Source organism: Salminus brasiliensis, chromosome 21, assembly GCF_030463535.1.
Source record: "Salminus brasiliensis chromosome 21, fSalBra1.hap2, whole genome shotgun sequence".
NCBI lineage: Eukaryota > Metazoa > Chordata > Actinopteri > Characiformes > Bryconidae > Salminus > Salminus brasiliensis.
The window spans coordinates 26,498,058-26,522,972 of record NC_132898.1 but is presented as its reverse complement, the minus strand read 5'-3'; the positions used below and the strand labels follow the sequence as shown (position 1 = coordinate 26,522,972).

The following is a 24,915-nucleotide window of genomic DNA, read 5'->3' as shown; positions in this document are numbered from 1 at the left end:
TATCTGGGTAAACAGTGGTCATTAGTGAAGGTGTGCATTATAATGGGATATAGGGGTGGGGGTCAGGTACGGACCATTATCAGCACATTAATCACTGACAGTAAATGGACGTCACATGCTATTGAGTTGCACTGTCGAGCGCTGATTGACTTAGGCGGGGTATAAAGGTCAGGATCAGGAAAAGAGCCTGTCTTCATTCTGATAGATCTCCTTATCTTTCCCCCAGGTTCTGCTCTTGCTCTAGCTCTAGCTCTGTCCGTGTGTCGCTCTCTTGCTTTCTCTCAGAGTGGTCATGGGTGCCACAGCGGCTGCAGTGTTGGGCTACACTCCTCCGGACGGCGGCTGGGGCTGGGTGGTGGTTTTCGGGGCCTTCATCTCCATCGGCTTCTCCTATGCCTTCCCCAAGGCCCTCACCATCTACTTCAAGGAGATCCGGAAACACTTTGGAGTCTCCTACAGCCAGATCGCGTGGGTCTCGTCCATCATGCTGGCTGTTATGTATGCAGGAGGTAAGGAGCTCTTCAATCTTTCATAGGGACTGTGTTTTTGACCGGAGCGGGAGCCCGGCTATTGACTGCTAATGAGGAATGCGGTTTGGAAGAGCTAATTGCCACCGTGCCGCCGTATCCTGGACAGAATTTGTATTCCGCCGCTCTGTTCCTGTACCTGTAGGGTCTGGGTCACTGTTCTCGATTGGGGGGAGGAAGAAGGGAAAGGGCAAAGCTATGAGGCCTCTGGGGACTGGGTTGCGGTTGATGCATTGCACTGGGGCTTTATCATCAGGTCAGTTTGTAAATGAGGGCTGCTCGTCTTTCAGTGGTTTGGTAGGTTCTCCTCTAGGTTTGAAGACCTCACACCACTTTGTCACAGTTTTTAGAGGTTTTTCTTAAAATGGTCTGAATGAACTGCTTCACCACCATACCAGTGGTGTAATATGGTGTCTAGCATTGACTTGTTTGCAGAGCAGATCATTTTTTTTTTGTATATACACAGTCATCAAAACATTATGACCCTGGATTGGACAGGGCCATTATATCAGCTCCACTTCCCATATAGGAGCACTCTGTAGTTCTACAATTCCAGACTGTATCCATCTGTTTCTCTGCATGCTTTGTTAGCCTCCTTTCACCCTGTTCCTCAATGCCCAGAACTGACCACCACAGGACTGACCACCACAGAGCAGATAGGTATTATTATCTTGCAGTGACACTGCTGGACTGAGAATAGTCCACCAAACAGCGTCCTGTGAGATGAAGGACTAGAGGATGACCAACACAAACAGGGCAGCAACAGATCAGAGCTTCTGTCTATGACTTTACCTTTATCTACGAGGTGTAGACCAACTAGGTAGGAGTTTCTGACAAAGGGTGGAGGGGTGGGGTCCTGACCATTGAAGGACAGGGTGGAGGGAGACTAACAAAGTATGCGGAGAAACAGATGGACTACACCTTCTAAGTGCTCTTATATGTGAAGTCAGGGGTGTGTCATGGCCTTTGACTGACAGGCGCCCTAAAAATGTATTAGAGTTGTGGGGCGATTAGCGTTAGTGAGGTCAGGATGTCAGGATCATCACCACCCACCTAACCCAACTATCATTCCAGAGAACACAGCAGTTTCACTGCTCCACATCTCAATGCTGGGGGGCTTTATACCCCTCTAGCCTGGTATTAGGCAGCATGGTGCCAATAGTTTCATGTTTATCTGCTCCAGAGAGTCCTATTCTATTCGCAGTACTTCTCTACAGGGACTAGACAAGCTGTGTGTGTCAGAACTTCAAGTAGCTGAATGCGCTCATTAGAAGGGGTGTCCACAAACTTTTAGACATATAGTGTATGTAGATATTAGATTAGCTTATGGGTGTGGACCCCAGATCTGGTTTTGCGTAGAAGAATTAAGGCTAGGCATGGTCTTGATGGCGAAGTGGTGATGGTTAGGTGATTCATCAGTGGCCTTACAAAGAGATGTGTGAACGCTTCAAAGCTAAAATCTCAAGCTATTCTGGAGATACATGGTTTCCACCAGAGGCTCCTGGTTGGTTTAATCTTTGATGATGGGATACCTGCAATCCCATCCCAATACAATCCTGACAGGATTACCATCAGAGTCCGATCATACTGATGGCTTTACTTCAAAATTGGAGTCACATTTAACACATTTATCGTAGCCGAACACTGAAAACAGCTTCCGGGGCCAGTTTTCCAGGCCTGGATTAAGCCTAAACCCAGACTAAGACCATTATCCAATGACTATTCATTCAATTACAACTTAATCCATGTCCTAGAAACATGACATTGACTTGTGTTGTCCGTAAGAAGTCACCCTGTTGACCATTAGAGCGCAGAAAGGGCTGATGGGTGTACAGTAGCGCCTCCTGTGATTACTGTATTTCCACAAACGTGAGAAAAAAAAGGTTCCCAGAAAAGAGGGATCAGTGGGATAATGCTGCAAGAGGGGTCTTGGAGCCCTATCATCATTAACAGAGGGAAAAGAGAAAGCATTCCCATGTGTAACGGCGACGGCACGGCTTCATCATAACGTCCTTGGCTGCTCTTTTGCCAATGTCACCCCACATGCACTGGAAGAACGACAGCAGAGATACATCACCCGCAGGTCCACTGCTTTTTCCCCTTCAACACCCGTCCCAGCGGGAGCGCCGCCATAACCCCGCCTCAACCCGGTGGGTGTGACTTGAGTGGGACTGCCAGGGGAGCAGTGATGGGAGCTATGATGGTGATCTCCAGGGGCCCAAGCACCTTATGAATGAGATGGTGTCAGATAGGGTAGAACACTAATACATTTGTCCGAGTCCGACGAACTGTTTGAGGGCTGCTTTGCGTGCACTACACACACTTAGAAGAACCACACGCGGCTCCCTAAAGAAGCGTTTGATGGATAGACGTGTCATAAAGTTTACTAAATGGGTCGTGGCTTGGATGTAGTGTTCTTGGGAATAGACGCGAATTGGAAAAGAGGTTTTTTTTTTTAACCTTAAAGACAAAAGGGTACAACTGATTCACTGAATCGTCTGATCTGAGTCGTCAAATTAATAAATATAGATAAAAATGAAAAGAGACACTATTTCTAGCCCTAAATTTGTTTAGTTAATTCAATTTTCAGTTCAGTTTTGGACGTTTTTGCACAGATGAAGTATACAGAAATATTTCAGTTTCCGAAATGGTTCCTCTGGTTCAGTAAAATAAATTAAATTATTGATACTGATATTATTTCTCACAATAATATTTTTTATTGGTACCTAGTTCCTCAACCTTTGGCACAACCTCTTTAATAATAATTTTACTGATGCTCATACCAACTCTCCCAATTACATTTTTATTGGTGCTGATATTAGTTCTACTAATTTAGTGTAAAACAAGATAAAACTTCTTATTTTATAAATATTTTATAATATTGTATTCGTGCTGATGTTAGGTTTCCTAATTTATAGTAAACAAATGGACACTTTTATCACATCCTCTATTTATAATAATATTTTTATTGATGTGGGTATTAATTATCCTAATTCTTGATTAACATTTTGTGATATATACAAGATATATACAAGAAACAAGATATATACCTCTTTTGTTATAATATTTTTTATTGATGCTGATTATAGTTCTCCTTATTTATAGTCATAAAATTAAATAGAATTGTCACATTAATACAACTTTTTTTAGTATTTTTATTGAAGCTGATATTAGTTTGTTTAGTAACAAAAAAATAACCACTCATATTTAGTACAACATCTTTTTTATGATATTTTTATTAGTGCTGATATTAGTTCATAAAATATGGTTAAAAAATTTAAATGGTCACATTTAGCATGGCCTCTTTTTTTGTAATTATGTTTTATGTTCTCTTAATTTATGTAAAGAAAATCCACATTTGGCATGTTTTTGTTTTTAATATAAAATAGTTTTATTGATACTGATGGCTCCTAATGTATGTAAATTGTTTTTAGTAAATTACCAGAAAGTAAAGTTAGATTGAAACATCATTTTAGATGATTTGCCAGAGCTTTTAGCAGATTTACCAATTACAGTCACATTTAGCCCCATCAATGAGGTAGGATGAAACGTTTGCACTCCACACCACTTTCAGCTAAATTGTTCACAAAAGCTGTTGCTGGAGACTAATTAACATCTTGGTTTTGCTGGTTATTGTAAAAAAAAGAAAAATTAAAATAATTAAATTATTTATTAAAAAAATAATAGCTGAATAACATAAAAATAAAAGAATAATACATGGTAATACAACTAAACTTGGTATGAACTGAATCAGGTATGTTTGGGGGGGTCCCTGGCTGAAGGTTGTTTTTCTTCGTGCCCTTAGTGTATCGTGAAGTGAAATGGGGGTGTTGGGGGGGGGGGGGGGGGGTTAGTAGCAGCCCTCTCTTCGCGTGTGGGTTTTTGGCTACCTCTCTTTTTCTGTCTTTGAGCGCTCGCTGTGTTGATTAGTACTCCTACCCTATTCATGAGAGCGCGCCCCGGCCTGCATAATTTACCACCCGACCGCATAATCATAAAAGTTTCACAAGGTTGTAAGCACCCAAAATGAAGGATAACAACACACCATTAGGATTTCTGGGGCTGAAATAAATCACGGCTTCTGAGCATAATCTTGGAGATGATCCTGGCCTGCAGAACATGTAATCAGCTTGTTGATTGTGGGCCTTTTCTATTACGCAGGGCAGCCAAACACAGCCGGGCTCGTAATGATGGCTGTCTGCTGCTGGCTTGATTGATGTTTTCTAGGTTTTTCTGCTGCAGTAAGAGAAGGCAAGCAGTGTGTGTTTGTGTGTGTTTTTGCGTGTACATGATGATTTGTCTGTAATCTCCTATGGCAAATCGCAAAGTGGAGTGTTTGGATGACTTGAATGTGCTATATTTAGAGGCGGCGTGATGGCACTGTTTCCTTCCCGACGCTGATTTTGAAACCGTGAGCGTGAGCTGACATCCATCTAATATGTTAAAGCTTTACCATGAGGTGTTCTAGGGACACGACAAGACTGTATATCGTATAGCTGGGGAGAAAGGAGCACAAGCTGACAATTTAGATGATTTAAAATAGACAAAAGTATTTGGACACCTGCTCAATCATTGTTTCATCTCATGAAATCATTTAAAAAGGCTCCTGCTGGAGTAATTGTCTCTACTGTCACATTGATCTGATTGCATTCAGTGAGCAGAGCATTGTTAGTGAGGCAAGGATGTTGGATGATTGATTACCACCATCACTTCATTTCCCCAACTCATCCCAAAAGTATTGGATGGAGCACCAACCATCATTCCAGAGAACACAGTTCTTCCACTGCTCCACAGCTCAATGCCTGGGGGCTTTGTACCCCTCTGAAAGTCCTTAGATCCTTTAAAACTAGGCAAGGAACCATTTCAGTTGTATGTAGGACCATTACCCTTACTAAAGAACCCTCAAAGAACGTATTCTAATACTTTGCCTTCAAGTTGCATTGGTTTGTTTACTCGAGTGACCAGTACAAACCCTGAGGGGGAAGTATGACCCGTTTTCAGTGGTTCTTTAGATTTGAAGAGGAGATTTGTGAGTGCGAGGAACCGAATATGAACAAAGAGGTTCTAAGGGAGGTTCTTAAGCAACCCCTTAAAACTGGTGTAGAAACTTTACACAATGTGGAATTTCTACGAACCTTAACGAGGTTCTTCAAGCACGTAGATCTCTTGTTCAAGAGAACTGTGGTTCTTTAGGGAACCAAAAGTAAAAATGTGCATTTTTTTAAATCGTCTCCATTCCACTCTCAGTTCTAGATTGGTTCCGAATCAAATCAGATTTTCTCGTATCTGATCTTCCGTCTGGTTTCTGCGATTTCTGCTGCTGGTGGTCCAGCACTGATGCTGAGGGTTGTGATATATTTTACGTTAAATTTGATGCTGTCATCAAATATATGCTTTCCGATATTTCTGCAATTCCTCAATGTTAATTGTCAAGAGTATCTTTTATCTTAACGTCAGGATCAGTTGTTTCTGCTGCTACTGGTGGTCCAGTGCTGATGCTGAGGGTTGTGGCCTATTTTATGTTATATTTGATGCTGTGTAGTTTTTCGTTTTTTCCCCCAGAATTCCGAAATGTTAATTGTCAGGAGTATCTGTAATGTTAATGTCAGATCAGTCGTTCCTGCTGCTACTGGTGGTCCAGTGCTGATGCTGGTGGTCTTTGTGTATTTTACTTTATATATTTGATGCTGTCTAGTTTTCCAGATCTTTCCCAGAGAATTCCGCAATGTTAATTGTCTAGAGTATCCGTAATGTTAACGTCGGGATCAGTCGCTCCAGTGACGTCTTTCGAGGTGATGTTTTTGCCGTGTAGGACGTCATTCCACAATTGCAGAGGCGTAAAGAGCCTTTCTCTGGAAGAAAAAAACCTCTCGAATGGAATGGGAATAGTAAACACGCTCTTCTCTCATAGACAGCTTGACCATTCTGAGCTGGGAGTAATTCGGGAACGTCCTTTCCATAATGAATTGCTCGTCTCAGCTGTGCCTTTTAGCCTTTCAGCACCAAATGTGTTTTTTTAGGCTTTCAATTTTCTTCAGAAAAGACAAACCGACACCTATTCCAAAAGAGAGAGAGAGAGCGAGCAAGCGAGAGCGAGAGAGAGACTTAAGCGTCTGATTGATGTGGATAATTTAGTTGATAATTTTCTCTTTCTGCAGTTGTTTTTCGTCAAGATCAAAGTAATATGAAACGTGACTGTAATCTAATGGGTGTCATCAGAAGCGCTCTCGGTTAGATTGAGAGCAGAGCTGATGTGAATGGTGATACGGTGGCCTGCAGGAGACAAACTTACTGCAGTGCCAAACAAACGTTTCCTCTCTCTCTGAGACCCCGTCTACACCTGCTCACTTCAGCTGACCAGTACCTGGATTGGGTCCTGATGGGATTTTAGCCACATGCGTTTACACTGGGTAGTAATTCGATCACTGTGTGGGATGGAACATGCAAATTCGCTCATTGGGCGGTGATTATTACTGGTGTTTGGGTTGTTACTGGGAGGGGTTTTGGTGGTGGGATGCGTCTTGGAGAGACATTGCTGTAACAACATGTGGCTCAAATCCGTCTTAGATCAGACCACCTCCTGAAGTGGTTTGAGTGATTGGGTCTCCCATGAGGAAAGCTTTGGAGATGTGCTAATAAACACAGGGATGGAAAACCTTGACTTTCTGTATGTGTATGATATTAGTATTTACAGTGGTGCTTGAAAGCCCGTGAACCCTCTAGAACTTAATATTTATATTTCAGCATAAATTTGATCTAAAACTTCATCAGATTCCTAAAAAGTGGCAAAAGTATGGGAACCTTTGCTTTCAGTATCTGCTGTGACCCCCTTTGTGCAGCAATGACTGCAACTAAATGTTTCTGGCAACTGTTGATTAGTCCTGTACATCAGCTTGGAAGAAGTTTAAATTAATCCAGTCAAAATAGCTTTAATCTCTGTCATGTTGGTGGGTTTCCACCTATAAACTGCTTGCTTCAGGTCCTTCCACAACATTATTATGATTGGACTATTGGATTATGGTCAGGAGTGTGTTCCTCTTTAGCTGTTTTTTGGTAGAACGATTTGTGTGTCTAGGGTCATTGTCCTGTTGCATGACCCACATTCTCCTGAGATTCCATTAATGATGTCTCATATGTATGATTTGGGTTTTCTGATCTACTTTTTTTTCTACATTATGAAGCATAATGTCAAATGGATGCAGAAATATTGAGCATTCTTAAGGGTTTGCAACCTTTCAAGTTCCACTGTGTTCTAATTGATAGAACTCTGACTGCTCAGATAAGGCCTTATTTTCACATGTGTATGTATAAACCAATTGCAGAGATGCACACAAAAGCTGCAGTGCTGTGTTAAGTCTCTCTCTCTCTTTCTCTCACTCTCTCTCTCTAGGTCCGGTCAGCAGCATCCTGGTGAACCGCTACGGCAGCAGGCCGGTGGTGATCACAGGAGGGATCATGTGTAGTGTTTCTATGGTGGCGGCGTCTTTCAGCAGCACCATCACACACTTGTACATCTGCGTGGGGATCGTTGGAGGTACGGTTGCTTGATGACTCTTGATGCTTGATGTTGTTGGTTAATATGTTTTTTTTAATCCAGAAACTCGTAGCTTTAATCAGTAATGTTTTTATCAGACCTCACGTCACATTCTCCTCAGCTGATCTCGCTACGGTCTCCAGGGTGTGTGAGATCGGAGTAAGAAGGGGTCTCTTGTTTATGGTAATGGAGCCCTGTGGGTCAGACAGAGCACTCACTCTGGAGTCACACTGCAGCGAAAGCATCACTCTCCCTGGAGCGCTCTCTCTCTCTCTCTTACTTTCTTTCTGTCTTTCTTTACTTCTTCTTTTACCTTTCTGTGTTTTTCTTTCTTTCCTTCTTTTCTCTTTCTTTCCTTCTTTTTTATCTTTCTTTTCTTTCTTTCTTTTATATCCTTCCGTCTTTCTTGCTTTCTTTCTTTTTTCTTTTTATCCTTCTGTCTTTCTTTCTTTCTTTCTTTCTTTCTTTCTTTCCTTCTTTTTTCTTTTTTCTTTTTATCCTTCCGTCTTTCTTTCTTTCTTTCTTTCTTTCTTTTGTCTTTTTTCTTTTTATCCTTCCGTCTTTCTTTCTTTCTTTCTTTCTTTCTTTCCATCTTTCTTCCTTTTTTCTTTTTTCTTTTTATCCTTCCGTCTTTCTTTCTTTCATTCTTTCTTTCTTTCTTTCTTTCTTTCATCCTTTCTTTCTTTACATCTTTCTTCCTTTTTTCTTTTATCCTTCTGTCTTTCTTTATTTCTTTCTTTCTTTCATTCTTTCTTTCTTTATTTTTTTCTTCTTTTATTCTTCCATCTTTTTTTATTTACTTTGCTTCTTTCTTTCTTCTTTGATCTTTCCGTCTTTCTTTCTTTCTTTCCTTCTTCTCTTCTTCTTTCTTTCTTTCCTTCTTCTTTTATCTTTCCATCTTTCTTTTTTTTTCTTTCTTTTCTGTCTTCCGTTTTTTGTTTTCTTTCTTCCATCATCCTTCTTTCTTACTTTCTTTCCTTTTTTTATCTTTAAATGTTTGTTTCCTCTAATCTAAAACATACACTTCCATATCAGCCGTAACATTAACACTGGGGGATATGTTAGGCAGCAAGTGAACAGTCAGTTCCAGAAGATGTTCCTGTGATGTTGGACAAATAGGCAAGCGTAAGAATCTGACACTCTGAGACACTCTCACAAGAGCCAGACTGTGATGGCTGGACAACTGGGTCAGAACATCTCCACTTGACATCAGCCAAGTCTTGTGGGGTGTTCCTGGTAGGCAGTGGTCAGTGCGTACCCAAAGTGGCCCAGGAAAGGACAACATGTGAAAAAGCAACTGGACAACGAGCACCAATGACCTATGGCTTAATGATGAATTAAAGGATCTGCTGCTGTTGTTAGTCTTGGTGCCAGACACCCCAGGATGACATGTCTTGAATGGCAGATCTGTCGTGGCAGTAGAATTAGGGCCTTGTCAATATTACGCAGGTGGTGTTAATGTTATGGCAGATGGGTGTGTGTATATATGGATATGCAGCAGCTCTTTCTTTCTTTTTGTCCATAATAAGTTCTTTGTTAAGTCTTAACTCATATTAAGTTTCTTTACTTTCCTCTCTCTCTCTCTATCCCTCTCTCTCTCTCTCTCTCTCTCTATCCCTCTCTCTCTCTCTCTCTCTCTCTCTCTCTCTCTCTCTCTCTCTGGGTGTAATTAAGCCTGTGGCGTACTGTGTGAGTCTGGCTTCCTCTAAGGCTGGTTTGTAAGGACCTGGTTTGGTCACCCGGAGAGAGCGCCCACTGAGCCTCATTACCCGCCGCCGCTCTGCCGTAGAGGATTAATGTGCGGACGGATTGGGCACGGAGGTCCTTCTGAGACCTGCGGCACTCCTCTTGTTTTCTCTTCCAGATCACTTAGTGCCAATGATGGGGAATATTTTCAGCGAATGGTCCACCTGGGGTCTGAGCTCACACCGCATCGCCGCATAAAATTTCCTCAAATTAAAACTCTTTATTGAGGAGGACTGTGATAACTCTATAACTCTGTGAGCTGGAGGTGTGCATCAATCCAGGTTCTGGTCTAAAGCAGGCGATGTAAAGGTGTCTCGGCACTGGTGAAGTTGGACAATTTTGCCTCCATCATCCATCACCTGGACAAGCGAAGCTTAAAAACAGACACTTTCATTTTAACTTGCGACAACTAGAAGCAGGAGTCGCTTAGACCCCATCTACACCTGCTCACTTCAGCTGACTGGTATCTGGATTGTATCCTGATGAGATTTAAGCCACATTAGTTTACACTGGGTAATAAAATGTGTCTCAGTTTGGTCCGACTGCAGTCCAATGACTATGTGGCTCAACTGCGTCTCAGATCAGACCACCTCCTGAAGTGGTTTGAGTGATCGGGTTTGTATCTGGTTTAAATGAGTTTAAATTGGGTTAAGTTTACACCTGTTAAATTGGGTTGAGTTTACACCTGTTACACCTGTTGTGACTTAGACTGATCCAGATATAATCCTGATACTCATCTACATTTAAGGCATTCAGCAGACGCTCTTCTCCAGAGCGACTTACAAAAGTGCTTCACTGTTCACTCAGAAAAATCCCTTAGCTAGTTCGTAACAGCTAGGATCCAGAAGATCCCTCTAAGCTTAGAGACTACTAAATACAGAAGTCAGTCTGGAGACTTGGCACTACACTTCGTCCAGGTGTGCTTGGATGAGATTGGTCTTCAGTCTGCCTTTGAAGACGGTGAGCGACTCTGCCGTTCGGACTCCCAGTGGACGTTCGCTCTACCACTTCGGTGCCAGGACAGAAAAAAGACTGGATGACAGGGGGCACTAACAGCTTACAAAGTTGGTGTTAAAGCAACATTATGTAGAATTGTTAGCTTAAAATAGCAACTTCACAATCATTGGGATGCTCCACTGACCTGGCAGCTCTACCATGGCTAGTCCTAGTCCTTTAACTGCGTCAAAACTCAAATTAGTGGAAAATCCTGTGGTATTATTCTACCACCTCAGTCCACATGGTACTGTATCTTCACCGTCGCCAGTGACCTTTAAATTGGGTTCTTCAGGGGTTGTTCTTTAGTAAAGTCAGTGGTTTATATAGAACCAAGACGAAAAATTAAAAAAAACTATCTGAATGTTTATCATCTGGTTAAATAGTTCCTCTTATACAGTCCATGACAGGATTCTTAGCACCGAAAAGGGTTCCACTGGGGCTTCACTGTAAAAAATAAAGGTGCTACAAAAGGTTCTTTGAGTAATGCCATAGAAGAACCACTTTTGGTTCCATAAAGAACCTTTTTGTAGTAGAGACGTGACCGTTATGTTGATAAAAAAAACTTTGCATCAAGAGAAAAAAATCTGGGGTTGTTTAAAGGTTCTTCACACTCTCACAATCTCACACAATCACGGTTCTTTATGGCACCAAAAGTAGTACCCCTATGGCATCGCTTAAAGAACCGTTTTTTAAGTTTTTAACTGTTATTAGTCAAAGAACCCTTTTGTGTGTCTATAAAGAGCCTTTTCCCTAAAGAAAACTGTGTATGTCAAGAACCCTTTGAAGGTTCTACATAAAGTGTACATAAAGGTTCTCCACTAATTTTCGCAATTTCACATTTTAGTCTCCTTACAAAAAATGGTTCCTCTCTGGCATCACGCAAAGAACCCGTTTGCAGCACTTTTATTTTTAAGTGTGTTATTAGTCAAAGAACCCTTTTTCAAAAGAACCACTTTTGGTTCCATAAAGAACCTTTTTTGTAACAGATACACAACCTTTATGTTGATAAAGAACCTTTGCAGGAAGTGAAAAAAAAAATCTGGGGTTATCACACCCAAACATGGTTCTTTATGGCACCACAAGTGGTTCCCCTATGGCATCGCTCAAAGAACCATTTGCAGCACCTATATTTTTAAGTGTGTTATTATTAGTCGAAGAACCCTTTTTCAGAAGAACCACTTTTGTGTGTCTATAAAGAACCATTTTCCTGAAGAAAACCATGTGTGTGAAGAACCTTTTGAAGTTGGACATAAAGGTTCTTCACCAATTTCATGGTTCTTCCACAAAAAATTGGAGTGCAGTCCACTGCAGTGTTGAGTCGTGCTCGGCCCTGGAATTTAGCAATTCCTGACATTTACCAGCTAATGGAACCCAAGCCTTTTAATCGAGCTCCTTTCAGAAGCTTCAACCGAACCTCTGAACCACCTCACCTTGTTTGGCTCAGCTGCAATTAGTCTGAATACATTAAACTGTAATTGGTAACCCCCATCATTTCTCTAGACTACTCGGCCTATATGGCGCCATTTATTTGGAAGCAGAAATGCAGTACTCCGTTAGAATCCAAATAGAAAAGTTTGATGGAAGTGGATCTTCATCAACATGCTCGAGCTTAGAAACTGAAGTGAATCGGAGGCGGTGAAGGATCCTGCTCAGGGAGAGTTCAGGAAAGTTCTGAAAGCTGGGAATATACCACTTCTTTCTCTACCTAGAGATTTCCGTTTTTTAACAGCAGGGCCTGTTTAATGAATAAGATGCTCGTTTAGAGAATGAGACGGCATTAAATTGGATTTTTTTTTTCCCCGGCAAAGAGGGTGGTGGTGAATGAATTATCCCCAGCCTCTAATTTATTGCCATTTAAATTGCGGAATCATTTCAGAAATTATTTCAGGTTCCGTTAATGAGTTTTTAGTTGGCAATGTGAAATGAGATGGAACTCTAATGTGAACGGAGTAGGATTGGTCTTAATTTAATCACGGCGAGCGCCGCAGCAGTAGATGGCCGCAGCGGCACTGAAATGGAACTCATTTGAACTTCCGTCTATTTTTTTTTCTTTTCCCGTCTTTTTTTATTAGATTTATTTCTTCCCCACAGGCCTCGGACTCTCCTTCAACCTCCAGCCGTCGCTGACCATAATTGGGAAGTACTTCCAGGTCAGGAGACCCATCGCGAACGGCCTCGCCATGGCAGGAAGTCCGGTGTTCCTCTGCACTCTGGCGCCTCTCAACCAGTTCCTGTTCGATCACTTCGGCTGGAGGGGGGGCTTCTTCATCCTTGGGGGCATGCTGCTGAACTGCTGCGTGGCCGGATCACTGATGAGGCCTTTAAGTGACGGTAGGGTTGCTGCTTACCACACCTTTAATTGAGAGGTAGTGGAAGTACCTTCACTTCGGCCCAAAGCTTCAGCCCAAAGCTTTGGCCCAAAGCCCAAAACCAACCTCTGCAGTGATGCTAATTTCTACTAGCACCCCTAAGCGTTTCTAATGTTATGTTAGCTAAGACTGATTCACTTGGACGTTTCTTGGCTCTTTTTGATTACGAATACTGACATTTGAAGCTTATCTTTTGGCTCATAACAGATCTTAATATATACACTGAGCGAGCACTTTTTACACTATTAGGAACACTATGCCAATACCAGGTAGTGTACACGACTATATATCATCACTGTCACGCAAAAACCTTTTATCTCTAGTATCGGTGGGCCTGTGTCCATTGCAGCCATGGTTTTCTGTTCTTGGCTAATAGCAGTGGAAAGGACATGGCCTTCTGCTGTTGTAGCCCATGCTCCTCTGGCATTCTGACCACAATTATACCGAACCTTTCTGTCATTTACATTTACAGCATTTAGCAGAAGCTCTTATCCAGAGCGACTTACAAAAGTGCTTTGCTATTTACTCAAGAAAAACCTCAGCTAGTTTGAATAGACAAAAATTTAAAGATACCTCTAAGCTTAGACACTGCTAAATACTAGTCAATAAGGAGACCATAGTACTCTACTCTTCACCCAAGTATTCTCGGAAGAGATGAGTCTTCAGTCTGTGTTTGAAGATAGCAAGCTTGAACCCATCTAGACGTTCTCTGTTGACCTCCCTCATCAACAAGGCGTTTCTGGTAGCAGAACTGCCGCTCACTGCTGAAAGTCCCAAGAGATCAACAGTTCTAGAAATACTGAAACCAAAACAGACAATTATTCTTTGCTCAAAATCAATGATCAGATTTTTTTTTATCCCCATTCTGATGGTTGATGTGGACGTTACTTGAAACTGCTGACCCATATCTGCATGATTTTATACACGGCACAGCTGCCACACAGCTGTGTGGCTAATAAGATGAATGTGTAGGTGTACAGACGTACCTAATAAAGTGCTTGGTGAGTGTATGTTGTAAGTTCCATTAGTAGTTCCATTTCAAACTGACTGAAACATGGTTAGGCTTCCACTACGTATCTACGACTTCCAGAATACTGGTAGCTAAGCTGACGGCTAAGGCCTTCATTACAGTTCCTGAAGTTCTAACCAATGGGAATCTACCTAGATATCACAGTAAAAACCCTGATTGGACAATTTTCTGCTGGGTGTTTTTTCTGTTGGCTTGTTTTCCACCAAAAGCCTGGAAGACCCAAAGGGTTTGCTACTAACATCATCTTATTATTTTTTATATTTATTACACAAGAAATTGGTCATTTTGCTGCCTAACCATACCCAAATCAGCATAGTCGGAGCCGGGCCATACTCGAGTTACGCAGCCACTAAGGGCCCCAACGCCACCGGGGGCCCCCAAGAGATCCAAGATATCATGATGAAAAATACATATTTTAATAATAACATTGAATATTAAAACGAGATGGTATTACACAGGTAAAAGCTATTTTTATATAAATCAATTACTGCTGGTGGCTGCTGCAACTGATGGGCAAATGCAGATATGTGCCGCTTGGGTGGTCAATTAAGGCCCGAGCACTTCAGCGTACTGCACAATATCTCTCTCCCTATGAAATAATGAAGCATCTGGTGCTGAGGTGGTGTGCTTTAGGGGGCCCAAATGAAAATCTGCTTAGGGCCCCATATAGGCTTGGGTCAGCCCTGAGCACAGTGGTGCCAGCAAGGCAGTACCAGCTGGGTTAGTAGGGGCTTAACCCCTTAGAGCCGCCACTTCACTTCCATGACTAAATTATTGTCATAATTAACATCAGTTTAATAGGTCCTACAATAGAGCCCTGTGGGATTCCACAACATACACTAAACCAAAGAGTTTTTCAATCGTTTCTGCCTTAGGATTAATAACTGGAAAAATAAAGGGGTTCAAAGGGTTAAGTCAGTCCTCGTCAGTCCTAGAATTTGAACTTGATGCCTAATTTTCTCAATGTTGTTTTTTTTATTCCCAGCAAACAAACCCCAGTCTAACGTAGCCGAAAAGACAAAAACCCCCAACGGAAACGGCGTAGATGGCCAGGCCAGTGACCAGAAGCCCCATCACAATAGAAGCTGCACTGGCAACACCAGCTGCTGCATGAACCTGTCTCTCTTCCGGCACAGAGGCTTCATCATCTACCTGATCGGGAACATGCTGATGTTCTTCGGCTTCTTCTCTCCCATGATCTTCCTAGCGCCGTACGCCAAGCACCGCGGTGTGGACGAGTATTCCGCCGCCAGCCTGCTCTCGGCCCTGGCGCTGGTGGACATGATTGCCCGGCCTGGAACGGGCCTGCTGGCCAACACCAGGTGGGTCCGGCCCAGGGTCCAGTACCTCTTCAGCTTCGCCATCACCTACAATGGCGTGTGCCATCTGCTGTGCCCGCTGGCGTCGGGCTACTGGGGCTTGGTGGCGTATGCGGTCTGCTACGGCCTGGTGTACGGCATGGTGTGCGCCCTGCTCTTCGAGTGCCTAATGGACCTGGTTGGACCCTGCAAGTTCTCCAGCGCTGTGGGACTGGTCACCATCCTCGAGTGCTGTCCAGTTCTTCTGGGACCACCCATCGCAGGTATGTTTAAGAGACAGCATGTGGTATTGGGGGGGGGGGGTTCTTATGGAGGAATCAGATGAAGTGCTGAAATGCCTGCCTTCTTCTGTTGCTCTCTCTCTCTCCTGCACCTCTATCCCGCCCTCCTTCCTGCGAGCGTGACTAATGTGAGTACACAGAGGCAGGGTGGGAATGCTTTCCAGGGTGTCATTATTGTAAGACATTCCAGCAGAATTGGATTATGGTCGGTAAGGGAGCAGACCTGGGCTTGGAGAAAGCGGTGGGCGAGGCCGCAATTGGTCACGCTTATTTACTGCCGCAAATCGGGCGTAGCCGCTCCGGCTTTCAGGGCACGCCTACCCCCCCTGCCTGCCCGCCTGCCGCACGAGGATTCGGCTGCAAATTGCCGAGCGTTTTTCCAAAGCTAAGTAGCTGTAAGCGTAATGAAGTCTCCTCGCTCTTCTCACTCCCTCTCAGAGCGCCCGGTCCCTCTCGGCCAGCGCTAAACTGCCAGAGCCGCCTGCGGCCTCCTGACCTGCTGACCGCGCCGCTGTTGTGTTAGCAGCCCTTACTGCTAGCCTTTGCACAATTTTAGGACCCTTTGGGCTTTGGGGTTTCATCTGTAGGCCTCAGCTGGTCTGTGTGATTGGGAATGAATATATGAATGAAGAAAGGAAATATGGTGCCTGTCAAAAGTTTGGGGACACTCAGTTGGGCTACATTGTCTCACATGTAGCCTTTTAACATTATAGTTTATGTATCTTATAGTCGTAGCCGTTTAGCGTTGGGCAAACTGTTCGTTTTTGGACATATTGTGCTCCATCCACATATGCATCCACATATTGGACCGAGTCTGGTTTCACAGTGCTAATTCTTGGGCTACAGAGCTCCATGATTTGTTAGCTTTTTGGAAGTTCATAATTCTGTTAAACCTTTAGAGATGCATAGGTTTTCCCAATGATTTAATGTGAAAGAATGTGGGTTATTTGTCCACTTATTTGAACAGCATTTTACAGAGCGTCGGCCAAATGTCGTACATGTAAATCGTAACGGTTACGGAAAAAATGGATTTTCAGTTTTTACCGTTTTTGACTTTTAGACCTCATATGAATCTGGAAGTTGTTCTTTACAGTGTGTCCAAATTTCTTGATGAATGGACCCATTGAAATGCTCCATAATGACTTGGAATACAATATTTGTACATTGACATCCATTGAAAGTTCAGGAGGTTTTCTCCTTATCCTGTAAAGTCGCTTTTTTAGAGATATACCCATCCCTCCCCGCAAAAACTCCCTTCAGGGAAGTAGGACCACCACTCCGTTCCCAGTTTCCAGGATATTGTATATAATCTGAGGGTGTCAGGGAGCCGCAAAGACTTTAGCACATAGCTCTTTATGTTTGAAGGTATGATGCATGTCCAAAAGTTTGTGGACTAATGAATGCATTTCACTACTTTAAGTTGCACCCATTGCTGACACAGATGTGCAAATGCACACACACGCACACAGCTTGTCTAGTGCCTGTAGAGAAGTACTGCCAATAGTATAGGACTCTCTGGAGCAAATAAGCATGGACCTATTGGCACCATGCCTAATTCCAGGCGTGGGCTAGAGGGGTATAAAGCCCCCCAGCATTGAGCTGTGGAGCAGTGGAACTGGAGCAATGTTCTCCGGAATAATGGTGCTCTATTCAGTACCTTTGGGATGAGTTGGAGGGTTGGGGGTTTAAGAAAGTTCTTATAAACGTCTTGGTGTTTATCAAGTTTTTTTTTCTGAAGAAAAGCTTTTGTAAATCCGTCCCAAGGATTTCTTAGACCCCTTTGATTCCGTAGACATCTGCTTGGCCTTATTTTTACTGCTGACTAAAGCTTGTGAGAAATAGTCCAGTACAAAACCCACAGAGGTGAAAAAGGAGATATGAAAGCTAAGCTGAAGGTTATCCGGATTCACCTTGTCCCTCATTCTGTGTGTGTGTGTCTATGTGTGTGTTCTCTCATATCCTTCGAGACGCTGTGTAATTAAACGGCCTTCCTCTATGGCTCGGAAATGCCTCGCCTTCTGAAGAGCCCCATCTTTTTCGGCACGCTTTCATTTTGTTTTGATTTTCTGGATGTAAACACGGAGAAGAGAAGCCACACAGAGAGTTTTTTCACAAGCCATTAATGAAGCTCTTCACCTGGCAAAACAACCCGACGCCGTTTGAGAGATTTCATGGTGGTCCTGGTTTAGCTTCATGTGGAACCGTGCTAAATCACACAGTGTGCTAAAAGGCTGAACTGCATAGGCTGGAATGCACTGATGGAGAAGCAGCTGGACGTGTGAGTGGCTGATGGTGTACAGAAGCAATATAGACAGTGGATGGACAGACAGATTGACCTATCCATGCTTCCCCCACAAATGTGCTCTTCTGTGCTACCGGTGGGAGAAAGTTGACGTTGTAGCTTGATAGAATACCTGACATTTTACTAATGCTGCATGATATTGGAAAGAATATTGTTGGTCTGCAATATAAAAAAACGACAGGACTTTTTACCCGATTTCTCCAGGAGTTAATGATCCACCATGGCAATGCTGGAACAGTATATCGTGCAGCCCTTCATTTCACCGTAGCATGGCTAATATTTTACAGTAGCAAGGCCGAGGTCTTACAGTCTTACAGTAACATGCTCGACAATTTGCGTTAGCATGACTATCATTGTAAAGCAGTGTGCTTGACATTTTACAGTAGCATAATTAATGGTTAACAGTAGCATACCTGCCATTTTACAGCAGCATGGCTGACGTTTTACACTAGCAGTGGCATACAGTAACATACTTTACAGTTTACAGTAGCATGCTTGACCATTTAAAGTGGCTGGAATTTTACTGTAGTGTGGTGTTTACTGTAGTGAATGTTTTAAGTTCGTTTGACAGTAGTTTGGTTGACATTTTGCACTGGCTTGTTTACGTTTTACAGTAGCTTGTTTAAGGTTTTACAGTAATTTTGTTTCCCTTTTTACAGTAGCTTGTTTAAAATTCTACAGTATCTTTTTTATACATTTACAGTAGTTTAGTTTTCCCCTTTTACAGTAGCTTGTTTAAAGTTTTACAGTCTCTTGTTTATACATTTTACAGTAGTTCAGTTTCCCCTTTTTACAGTAGCTTGTTTAAAGTTTTACAGTATCTTGTTTATACATTTCACAGTAGTTTAGTTTCCCCTTTTTACAGTAGCTTGTTTAAAGTTTTACAGTATCTTGTTTATACATTTTACAGTAGTTTAGTTCCCCCTTTTTACAGTAGCTTGTTTAAAGTTTTACAGTATCTTGTTTATACATTTCACAGTAGTTTAGTTTCCCCTTTTTACAGTATCTTGTTTAAAGTTTTACAGTATCTTGTTTATACATTTCACAGTAGTTTAGTTTCCCCTTTTTACAGTATCTTGTTTAAAGTTTTACAGTATCTTGTTTATACATTTCACAGTAGTTTAGTTTCCCCTTTTTACAGTATCTTGTTTAAAGTTTTACAGTATCTTGTTTATACATTTCATAGTAGTTTAGTTTCCCCTTTTTACAGTAGCTTGTTTAAAGTTTTACAGTAGCTTAATTTCCGTTTTAAAAGTAGCTTGTTTGACATTTTACAGTACCGTTTACAGCACAGTTTTACAGTAGCATACCCAACAGTTTACAGAGTCAGACACTTTACAGTAGCATGCTTGACAGTTTACAGTGGTTTACATTTTACTGTAGTGTAGCTGATGTTTTACATTAGCTTGTTTGAGGTTTTACAGTAGCTTGGTTAACATTTTTACAGGAGCTTGGTTGAAGGTTTATAGCAGTGTCTGCCTAAGGTTTTACAGCAGGATTCCAGTAGCACCCCTAACAGTTTATGGTGGCTAGTGCAGTGTGTCTAATTTACATTAGCATTTTACAGAAGCTTGGTTAAAGATTTACAGCGCCATATCTGACATTTTACAGTAGCTTGGCTCACGTTTTACAGTAGCTTTACTGAAGTTTCTAAACACCTTTCTAGCCACAATTTCCTAATATAACGTCACTGTGGCCAAATCAGAAATGGTGACAAATTGCCTTAAGCTATATAAATACACCTTATCACATCATATAGGCTAGACTAAATATAGCTATATCACAAAAATGCTAAAAAAAAAAAGACTACAGAGAAGTTTTTCTGCCACTGCTCAGCTTCGAATCCTTATTGAAAGTTGCCGGGTGGCGAGCGATGACAGCAACCCTCGTCAACATGGACGTGGGAAAACAGAAAAGAAAGCCTCAGAGCCGAATGGACAACAGTGAGACAGCATGCATAAGAAATAATTCAGGGTTGGTGTGAATTCAGAACCATTTAGACTTGAAGCCAGGAACTCCACCGAAGTCCACCTCTCTCTCCAGAACTACTGCAGCCAAACGCACAGATGGATGCTCACTTAGATGCTGCAGTGTTTTTGCTATACCAGCTATATCTGAAACTTGGGTCAGATTGCCTGAACACAGAAAGGTAGGCCATGTTGTAGCACACCTTTAATGAGTGCGCATTGTTTTGGACACCTGTTCAGTGTTCCAAATTGGACTGCTTTCTCTTGGCCAGTCTGGTTTAACTTTTGGCCGGCTTCATTATAGAGGACCTGGCAACTCTGTCTGGTTTCCCTTTAATGAGGTGGAAATATCTGGGCATCGTTGAATCTGCTCTAAGACCCAGGTATTGAGGCGTGTGTTTAATAGAGTAAATAAGCACCTACTTACTAACTCTCTGACATACACACGTGTTTGTTTTTAGACATTATAAGGATGCATTATATACTCGATGTGTATGTGTAAGTGCCTATACGTAATAGTAATAGATCACATATGTATTATATATATATATATATATATGTAAGCACTAATATATAATACATATGGGACATATTACTATTACGTATAGGCACTTCCATAAGGATATGTTACACACACACACTATATTTATATATATATATATATATATATATATATATATATATATATACACACACACTACATATGGAATATATTACCGATACATGTGTGTGTGTATACTTAATATATGGTAATTATTATAAAGGAACTATAGGAACTATTTATTATACATTTATTATTAGATATATAATAAATAGTTATATATGTTAAATAATAGTGTACATATATAGTTTTTTATATGCCTATATGTAATAGTAATATGTCCCATATGTATTATATATTAGTACATATATATATGTTTTAATAATGTGCCCCAGTTTTTGGTGCTGATACTGTTCGACTTGCATAAAAAGAACAATTTGTCCTGGAAACGTACGAAAACAAACACACTCTTACACACACATACACACATATTCAGCACTGTCCTCTGGCGGGCCAGAGTCATTACGTCCCTCCAGTACCCAATCTCCTTGTTACGCAGACGTCTGAGCGCCACTCCCCCAACACCTCTGGGTCAGCCTAATGAGGAAGAAGAGAGGAAATGGCAGTAATTAGCCTTTTGCTTTCCTGGTTTTTAATGAATCTTGGTTCATCCCCCCCTCACTCATTAGAAGCCCTTACCTGTGTGATAATTAAGCAATGAGTACATGTGAGGGGAAGGGAACGAGGGCAGAAAAAAACGAGGTGACTTCAACAGATGGAGCGTAATTACTGCATCGCCAATCAAGAGCCGGCCATAACGAGGATGCCGGGCATCGGCACGCACCCCGAAACAACGCAGCGCCGCCATCAATCAAAACTGCCCGCTTTGTTTGGTGTGGTCGAGACCGAAGGGCACAACGAAACTCCCCCATTATAATCTTCGCAGCAGCAGGACTCATTAGGAGCAGGGTTTTAATTGGTGTAGCTGCCCCGAAAACTGCCCTTCGGCCCCGCAGCACCACTTGTTGGTCGGCACGCTACTGCCTTCAGTCTGTTCCTGGACAGAAACCTGGGAAGTTTGCTGCAGTAACAGCCTCTACTCTTCTGAGAAGGCCCGACACTAGAGGCTGCAACAGTGCTGTGTGTGGATTTGATTGCATTCAGCCACACAAGAGTAGTAGTGAGGTCAGGTACCATTGTTGGGTGGTTAGTTCTGCCACTCCAACTCATCCTAAAGATAAGTAAGGGTGGAGCTCCATTACTCCAGAGACCACAGTTCAACTGCTCCACAGCCCCTCTAGCCCATGCTCACCATAGGGAATGGGAATGTGTGCATAAATAAGCATGTGCCTCCTTGTTCATCATGCTCCACACGTAGACCCCATTCGTCTTGTTGTGGGGGAAATTTGCAGGGAAAATTGCTGAGGTATTTTGTCCCAAAAATCTGCTCAAGTGTGACTGTTCCTGATTTGGGCATGAAGTGGATCTAGCTATCCAGTCAAGACAACAGCTAATGCTTTCATTCTCGTCAGATGTGTCCCATTGCTCCGAGCGCAGTCAGTAAAAGTGGAGCTGGTTCAGTTTGATCTCCAGTGAATCAGACAGGACTAAGAAAACTAACCCAGCGCAGAAGTGTGGAAGTCAGAGCACTGCATCTACACAGTTCCTGCCCTCTCACCCTGAGCGGAGCCAGGCAGTACAGACCTGTTGAGTGTCTGAAGTTGCACACTGACAGTGTAGCTAACAAGGAGTGGAAGCATGTGGCCTTTTTAGCTGTTGATTAGCTGTTTTTAGCTGTTGATTGGTTTTTTTTAGCTGTTGATTGGCTGTTCTTAGCTGTTGATTGGCTGTGTTTAGCTGTTGATTGGCTGTGTTTAGCTGTTGATAGGCTGTTCTAAGCTGTTGATAGGCTGTTTTTAGCTGTTGATTGGCTGTTTTTAGCTGTTGATTAAGCTGTTCTTAGCTGTTGATTTGCTGTTTTTTAGCTGGCGATTAAGCTGTTTTTTAGCTGTTGATTGGCTGTTTTTAGCTGTTGATTAAGCTGTTCTTAGCTGTTGATTTGCTGTTTTTTAGCTGTTGATTAAGCTGTTCTTAGCTGTTGATTTGCTGTTTTTTAGCTGGCGATTAAGCTGTTTTTTAGCTGTTGATTGGCTGTTTTTTAGCTGTTGATTGGCTGTTTTTAGCTCTTGATTGGCTGTTTTTTAGCTGTTGATTGGCTGTTTTTTAGCTGTTGATTGGCTGTTTTTTAGCTGGCGATTAGCTGTTTTTAGCTCTTGATTGGCTGTTTTTTAGCTGTTGATTGGCTGTTTTTTAGCTGTTGATTGGCTGTTTTTTAGCTGTTGATTGGCTGTTTTTAGCTGTTGATTGGCTGTTTTTAGCTGGCGATTGGCTGTTTTTTAGCTGTTGATTGGCTGTTTTTAGCTGGTGATTGGCTGTTTTTTAGCTGTTGATTGGCTGTTTTTAGCTGGCGATTGGCTGTTTTTTAGCTGTTGATTGGCTGTTTTTTAGCTGTTGATTGGCTGTTTTTAGCTGGCGATTGGCTGTTTTTTAGCTGTTGATTGGCTGTTTTTAGCTGGTGATTGGCTGTTTTTTAGCTGTTGATTGGCTGTTTTTTAGCTGGTGATTGGCTGTTTTTTAGCTGTTGATTGGCTGTTTTTAGCTGGTGATTGGCTGTTTTTTGCTGTTGATTTAACTGGTGATTTAGCTATTATGCTGTTTGTTTAGGCCTTTTGAGCTGTTAATGAGCTGTTTAGCTAATGATTTATCTTTTGATTATACCTGTTTTCAAGCAGTTCCTTAATTAATTAACTGTTTCTTAGGTGATAATTTAGCTGTTACTCTTCCTGTACCCTTCCTTTAGCTGGTAGCTAAAGGGATTTATCATTAATCAATGTTTTATCCATTGATTTAACTGTTGATTTTAGCATGCTAGCATAGCTAGTTTTAGCTTAGCTGTTTTTCGTTGTTGATTTAGCTGTTTTAGCTGATTTCCACCACTGTGTTATCTTTCCTTTGCAGGCGCTCTGGTGGACATGTTCGGAGACTACAGCTACATGTTCTATCTGTGCGGTGTCATGATGCTGACCGCCGGCCTTTTCCTCTTCATCATGAACTACTTTAACTACAGGCGGCTGGACCGGGCCAGGCGTGCCCAGGAGAAGAGCCTTGAGCTGCAGGAGAAAACGGGACAGTGTGGGGTGCAACAAAGTGACCTTGTAGTGGAGGGAGAAGACCATCAAAGCCATGTAGAAGACAACGGGACAATTCAAGTCAAAGCAGAGACAAAAGACAATCCAGTGTAAAAAAAATATTGAAGTTATTGAATGTTTTATTGATTTTTTTTTATTTTAATGAATTGTATTTTGTTTGTCTGTGGAATTCAGTATTTTTGGCAGTTGCCCAATTTTTGTTTTGAGTGACCTTTTGTATCTGCTGAAAATTGAAAGCCTTGTTTTTTATTTATTAAAAAATATATAGTCAATAGAGTCTTTTCTTTACAATTTTGTAACAAATCCTCATAAGCTCATATTATTATTATTATTATTATTATTATTTTATTATTCATTATTATATCATTTGTAAGTGCTAACTGCCCTTTACACTGTATGAGCGTTTCACATTATTATTAAGGGGTTCTGTGTTAAAGGGTTCTGTGTACTAAACTAAACTAAAGTTCTACAACATTTTAAAAGGTTCTCTAAAGAACTATATGCAACATGTTTTTCAAAAAGCTAGGAAAAAGGAGTTCTGTACATTTCTGAGAAATGGGGAGTCTTTTCCTTGTCTACAAAAATGTGCTAGAAATGGTTGAGTGATGCCATAGAAGAACCGTGTTTTTATGGAGATGTGTGCCTGTGAAGAACCTTTAAAAGACCCCAAAAGCTTTCTCTTGCTGCAAACAAACATCTCTGTTGCAAAAATGGTTCTTTATGGAACCAAAAATGGTTCTTCTATGGTGTCGTTCAAAGAACCTTGGCACCTTTATTTTTTAGAGTGTATGTAGAACCATTTAACCATTTAACCATTTAACAGCAGAAAACACACTGAATTTGACATTTTCAGTTCTGATTTGGGCCAATTTCATATGTGTGGTTCTATATAGAACCTTTGTCTTTACTGAAGAACCCTTGAATAACATTTTTAACAGTGTATTCACAAAGCCATATTAAAACAACCATCTTAGCTGTGGTTCTGAGCGCTGTCATGGTTCTTTTTAGAACCGCTGCCTTTACTAAAGAACCCTTGAATATCCCCTCCACCTTTACACCTGAACAGTTGTCAAACTCTGCTTCTTTGAGCTGCC

At 41.7% G+C, this 24,915-nt stretch overlaps 1 protein-coding gene across 1 annotated transcript; it reads left to right on the top strand.

Annotated features, from left to right (window-relative positions):
- The first annotated feature begins 161 nt into the window (after positions 1-161).
- On the top strand, positions 162-24,056 carry LOC140542835 (monocarboxylate transporter 2-like). The gene is made up of 5 exons (XM_072665776.1): positions 162-509; positions 7,918-8,061; positions 12,895-13,134; positions 15,188-15,784; positions 23,631-24,056. Exons 1-5 carry the CDS (start codon positions 293-295, stop codon positions 23,912-23,914), a joined length of 1,482 nt encoding a protein of 493 aa, XP_072521877.1. The 5' UTR covers positions 162-292; the 3' UTR covers positions 23,915-24,056.
- Positions 24,057-24,915: the final 859 nt, after the last annotated feature.

What these genes read in the sequence shown, in the direction of transcription:
- LOC140542835 (XM_072665776.1), top strand. Translation starts at nt 293, where the DNA reads ATGGGTGCCACAGCGGCTGCAGTGTTGGGCTACACTCCTCCGGACGGC. An exon ending in CTGCGTGGGGATCGTTGGAG is followed by an intron (nt 8,062 to 12,894) that starts GTACGGTTGCTT and finishes TCTTCCCCACAG; the next exon opens with GCCTCGGACTCTCCTTCAAC. An exon ending in GATGAGGCCTTTAAGTGACG is followed by an intron (nt 13,135 to 15,187) that starts GTAGGGTTGCTG and finishes TTTTATTCCCAG; the next exon opens with CAAACAAACCCCAGTCTAAC.